This window comes from Gavialis gangeticus, unplaced genomic scaffold, assembly GCF_001723915.1.
Source record: "Gavialis gangeticus isolate Ggan-Ray unplaced genomic scaffold, GavGan_comp1, whole genome shotgun sequence".
NCBI classification, from domain to species: Eukaryota; Metazoa; Chordata; order Crocodylia; family Gavialidae; genus Gavialis; species Gavialis gangeticus.
In genome coordinates, this window is record NW_017729025.1 from 99,211,626 (window position 1) to 99,217,751 (window position 6,126).

Genomic DNA, 6,126 nt, shown 5'->3' on the forward strand with positions numbered 1-6,126 from the left:
CACACACACACACACACTCAGCACCACCTTGTAACCTGGCCCCACTGCCAGCCTGGGCCCTGCGTGGCTCACCTGTCAGGGCTGCATGTGGAGACAGCAGCTGCGGCCTCCCCACTTGCTGTGCTGGGCAGTGTTTTCCACCACCGCCTGTGGGCTGCCCAGCATGCAAGCTCCGGGTGGGCAGCAGCAGCCAACACTGCCCGGCGTGGCACGCAGGGGGGCCGCAGCTGCTTCACGCAGCCCCGACGGGTGAGCCCAGAGCAGGCTTGGAGCCCAGGCTGGCAGCAGGGCTGGGTTACACACTGGTGTTGAGTGCGGGAGAATGGCAGCCCCTTGCTTGCCCCGTGGTCGGTGTCCTGCGCTATAGCCACTTTGTAGCCCATGTGGGGCTGCCTGTGCCTGCTCCAGACAGCCCCGTGTGGGCTGTGAGTGGCTGCAGCAGGGAGCGCTGGCCATGGGGTTGGCGAGGGGCTGCTTTTCCCCTCTCTCGGCACCAGCTCCTTCCCTGCTGGCTAGCAGGGGGTTGGGGCTGTGCACTGCCCCCCGCCTGTACTGTGGGACTGGGAGTGAGTGGGTGGGGAGCCAGCAGGAGCATGGGGCCTGCACTGATGTGCTGGTGGGGCCCAGAGCAGGGTGGCAGGAGTGCGGGGTCCTGGCTGGCAGCGGCTCTATGGAGCTGGGCCAGCTCCCCCCGCTCCCTGCTGGTGCAGCCCAGCGTGGCACCACAGACCCCTGCCAGCCTGCGCCCCACTTTGGGCCCCACAGGTGCTAGCCCTGGGACATCAGTCCCAAGATGGTGACCAAGGGGTGGGGCACCTGTCAAAGGGCGGGGCTACCCATGTGGCCCTCAACAGCCTGCCAGAACTGGGTAAGCAGCCTTCTGCCCGAAATAATTGCCCGCCCCTGGTCTGAAGATAAATTTAAAATGGCACAAGCTTTAATTCTGAGATATATAATCAGATATGAACTTAATTTTTAAATTAACTTTGACAATTTACCTTGTTTGTAAAGGTGTTTAACACAGAGCTGGCATTTTCCATGGCTCATTAATTTGGCAGGTTAGATGTACAGCTGTCAGCCTCTAATTAGTGGTGGCTTATAGTTTCTTCATCTTGTTGGACATCCATTTTCAAATGTATACATAACACTCAATGTTACTTTTGAGGTTGTTTAGTGTGTGTGTGGGGTGGGGAAGGGTGAAAAACTATTTTTTGTTTTGAAGTTACTGCAGTGTTTGTAATTAGTTGCATAACAGTTTGGGGTGCTGGCTGCAATAATAAACCAAGATTAGAGTGAAAGGCCTCCTAGTGCTTTCAATATTACTCCCTTTCTTATTTTTAATAATTCCTCGCAGGCAGTTGACGTCTTTAAAAAAACAAACAAACAACCTCCCCCTCACGGCTATCCAAATTTTCCTTTTTATTTTGGTTTAAAAGTATTCAAACAGTGCCATTCTGGAAGGATAAATAAGGTAACATTAAATATATATGATTGGGTCATTGAGGGTGGAATATAGGTAAACTGTGTGTGTGTGTGTATTATGCATATATAATGTGTGTATATATTTTGTATGTATATTTTAATTTTTAGAACTCATAAGACTTTTTAAAAATAAATTACAGGATACTACTTAATTTTAGTCCCTAATTATTTAAGACTGATGAAAGAAACATGATATTGAAGTGTTCCCTGTCTTGTAACCATACACAAGCCAGGAGGCTGTATCAGAGGGGGATATCCAGGAGGATTCTCAGGTAGAGGGAGTCTTCATGTCATCCTCTTGGCAGGTGTAAGGATTCATCTGCTTCAACCCATAGAATAGACTGTGAGGTCTGATTCCAGACCTGGAGTATTTCCCAAGCCCTTTGTAAAACCCAGTGCCTGTGCACTCGCTCTGTCCTTCAGCGTCCATCCCCCTAACTTTTGTTTCCTTGGAACATATATAGTCCAAAGGAACTATAGGACCAGTGACCTGTGATAGAGTATGGTGTTGCAGAGGCAGCTAGCTGCTTCGCCCCTTCAGTAGAAGTGAGGAGTTCCCCACACAGAAGGTCCTTCCATATATTTTCTAGAAGTTACGTTATGGTATCCAGCTTTTTTCCAAAGATCTTACCTGTAATTAGTGATGACTAATGCATTTAAAACTGAATGGAACAAAATCTAATACTCACTTGCAAATTTGTGCAGGTTTTGTGATTTTGATTGTGTTCAGACAGCAAAGCTAGGATGGTAGATTTCTTTTATTTTCAGTTGTTCTTATTATTGGGTCTGATGCACAAGTCGTCATTTTCTAGTTTACCACTATGGCAATAGTAACATAACACATTGATGTACAGAAACGTCAAAGAAATATTTTCATAATCTGAGGCAGAGTCCCTTTAAGAAATTCTGGTAGTCAGGTAATATACATATTGAAGATGCAACATTCTGTATTAAAATTTTGAACATTTAAAAAAATAAAAAAAAATATCATCTCTTTTTAATACCATAGTAATTCTATAGTGTGAAACACCTAATGTGGCAGTAATGACTAGAGAAGTTGGATACACAATGAGTTCTGAAGATTGTTAAAGTACATATTTGCAAACTAGTTTTTTAAAAGGAATTTTAAAACTGAACGTGGGATAGGAGCCTGGAATTTAAATCCTGGCTCAGAACTGGAGGCTTTATCTTACTTTAAACTGCCTCCCTCTCTGTCCAATTCCTGCCTATTTAAAAAAAAATAAATAAAAATATGGATAATTGCTATCCCAATTCCTGTAAGGTAGGTGAATATTACTTTGTAATGTGCTTTGAAGATGGTTAACATTATTAATCATGCAGCCGGCACCCCGTAACTACCTTTTCCATTGCTTTGTGGCAGGGAAGGGCCTGGGTGGAGGCTGTGTGCTCCCCCTGCCCATGTACAGTAGTAATGGGGGATTCCCAGGGATCTCAGGGAGTTGTATGTTGCCACTGCTGCTTCTCGTGGGGTGGAGAGGGTATTCTGTGAGTCTGCCTGTGTAGCATATGGGCTGCACAGTATGCAGCCTAGGGTGCATGTTGGTGTTGGATGTGGACCCTGGCTGCACTGAAGTTAAACAGCCTTGTTCCAAAACATCTTGGGACAAGAGAATGTGACCATCTTATCCATTTGAGAGTGTGACTCACTCTGGGCATGGGAATAACCTTGCTTTCAGGCATCCATGTCTTGCATTTAGTGTAGGTTTGCTGGGTCTGACTGCAAGTACAGAAAAGGGTAAACTCATTTCCACCAGTTAAACTAATGAGGATTTACTCTTGCTTGAGACCCTGTTCGCTCATCACTGCAGAACTTGACTTTGCCTCTGTTTATCACCAATTTGGTGTCAGACATGCTGAATTGGTACTATTACCACCTGTATGTGAGGCCTGCATGGGGGATTTAGGTGGACAGCATAATGGAAATACACGATGTTTCTACATCATGCAGCATTGTGAAATTATATCCTTTTTATAAGTTCTAGTTTAATGTGTAAGTCAATAGAACATTACAAGGAAAATGCCTGCAAACAAACACAGGGAACAAAAATGCTAATTTTAGGCATTTAGAAAGTTTTAAAGTTGGGTTAAAGTGGTGTTTTTCAAATGGTTCCACAATAGGTCATTAGGGGGTTCTGTGAAAAGACCGGGGGTAATGGTGGAATGGGTTGGTAAGTGGTGTATTGCCATTGCTGAGCCAGATTGCCTGACTCCACGTCAGCTCACACGGTTCATGGAGCTGGAGGTAGAGGTTCTGCAGCAGAAGTGGTATGAAAGGGTTTTTTACTTCAGGAATTTTGGAAACCATTGGGTTAAAGGATCCTAAGTAAAACCCTCCTTTTGGGGAACACATAGGTATCTCCTTTTTCACAGATCGTCTCTGTATTAAACTAGGATATTGTAAAAATATGGTCTAGGTGTTTAAGTGTTCTTCCTCTACATTATAATGTGTTTTTCATAAGCAAATTTAAATTCTACTAACTGTCAAATAAACCACTTATTCTACAGCATTGTTGTGAAAGGAGAAGAAATCTTGTTTTTGGAAACCAGACGAAAAGCACTGGAATTAGCAAAGAGACAGCTAGAGAAAGTGGAGAAGGTAGAGAATGGAGTTGCAGACTCTACAGGAGGCTCTAAAAGTGGAAATTCAGGTTCACCAGGTTAGTTGTATTCTATATTTCTTGGCTTTTTCTCATATGTTTGCTTGCAAGTAATGGTTTCTTCAAAGATAGCAATAGTCAATGATGAGGTATTTAATTTTTTTTAAATGTATTTGTTTCCTAATAAATACCTGAAAAATCCATGTGTCTTTTTTTACATGTGGTTTAGCTGTAATTAATCATTTGAAGCAATGGATTTTCATTTAACTATGTCCATCTTGTCCTAAAATCATATATGGTTGTTATGATTCTCAGAACAGTTAAGAAAAATAATCTTTTAAATCCTAGGTTTTCAGTGAGAACTTGTGGAATGCTAAATAAACTGATTTCTCTGGTGTTTAGATACTTTGCTAATAGCAACTCTAGCAGTTTTTAAAAAAATGGAAACCAGGATTTATGGTTGCAGAAGCACAAAATTCTGTAATAGTTTCATAGTAGCTAGGGTCAGAAGGGACCTAAGCAGATCATCTAGTCCGACCCCCTGCCATAGGCGGGAAGGATGCTTTGGTCAAATGACCCCAGCTAGGTGGCTGTCTAGCCTCCTTTTTGAAGACCCCCAGGGTAGGAGCAAGCATCACTTCCCTTGGAAGTTGGTTCCAGCTCCTAGCTGCCCTGACAGTGAAGTAGTGCCTCTTGATATCTAGCCTGAATCTACTCTCAGTCAACTTACGGCTGTTGTTCCTTGTTACCCCCTGTAGTGCTCGGGGGAACAGGGACTCTCCCATTGCCTGCTGGTCCCCCTTGGCAAGTTTATAGGCGGCCACCAGATCCCTCCTCAGCCTCCTTTTGTGGACACTGAACAGGTTCAGGTCTCATAGCCACTCCTCATAGGGCCTGCCATGCTGCCCCCTAATCATGCGAATGGCCCTCCTCTGGACTCTCTCCATGCTGTCCACATTCCTCTTGAAGTGCGGCACCCCGAACTGGACACAGTACTCCAACTGCGGCCTGACCAATGTTGCACAGAGGGGGAGGATCACCTCCTTGGACCTGCTCATGATGCATCTGTGGAAGTATGACAAAGTGCGGTTAGCCTTCCTGACAGCGTCCCCATATTGGTGACCCATGTTCATCTTGGAATCAATGACACCAAGATCCTTCTCTGCCTTTGTGTTGACGAGAAGGGAGTTCCCCAGCTTGTGTAGGTATGTTGCTGATTCTTCCTCCCCAGGTACAACACTTTGCACTTGTCTGTTTTGAAACCCATCCTGTTCTCATCCGCCCACCTCTATAACCTGTTGATCTAGAATAGAGGGACAGGCTACAACTAGCATGCTTACTTCTCCCCGCATCTTAGTGTCGTCTGTGAACTTGAACAAGGTGCTTTTCACCCCCTTGTCCAAAACACCGATGAAGATATTGAACAGTGTGGGCCCAAGGACCGAGCCCTGGGGAACCCCAGTGCCCACATGTCTCAAGGTCAAAAATGACCTCACAGTCAAAAATGAAAGGCTCACAGCTGGGTAGACTGTGAGGTCTGATTTCAGGTAGTAATTCAGATGTTGAAATCTGTTTCCCCCCTAAAGTTGGGATTCTTACCCCCTTGCCAAATCCTAAATGGCTAATTGTGATTCTATTGCTATTCCATTATAATACGTGGGAGACTTTTTTTAGGTGTATTAGCATAATATAAAAATAACCCTTCTGGATCAAATCAGAAGTGCAGTTAGCCTAATATTCTATCTCCAACAGTTACAAGTAGCTGATATTTTAGAAGAAATTTAGAAATCTCTATTGCTTGTCTTACCCTCCCAGTCACCAGCAGTAGGTTATGTTGCTAACTACTGTTTGATCTCTCCTGGTAGACGTATCCTCTAATTTTATGTAATTCCCTTTTTTCAACCCAGTTATATTACTGACCTCCACAACATCTTGTGGCAGTGAGCTCTGTATATTACTTTTGGGGTGGGCTGGAGTGGAGAATACTTCCCTTTTTGTTCATTTTTTTTTTTTTTTTTTTTTTTAA

At 44.2% G+C, this 6,126-nt stretch overlaps 1 protein-coding gene across 12 annotated transcripts in view; it reads left to right on the plus strand.

Annotated features, from left to right (window-relative positions):
• The window catches only part of PHF21A (PHD finger protein 21A), a 268,370-nt gene that overhangs the window by 43,523 nt on the left and 218,721 nt on the right, over nucleotides 1–6,126 (plus strand). For all 12 annotated transcript variants that reach the window (XM_019519314.1, XM_019519313.1, XM_019519325.1 and 9 more), the window contains one exon: nucleotides 4,009–4,160. In XM_019519314.1, coding sequence (XP_019374859.1) covers nucleotides 4,107–4,160 — 54 coding nt within the window. In that variant the 5' untranslated portion in view covers nucleotides 4,009–4,106. The remainder of the gene's footprint in view (nucleotides 1–4,008; nucleotides 4,161–6,126) is intronic.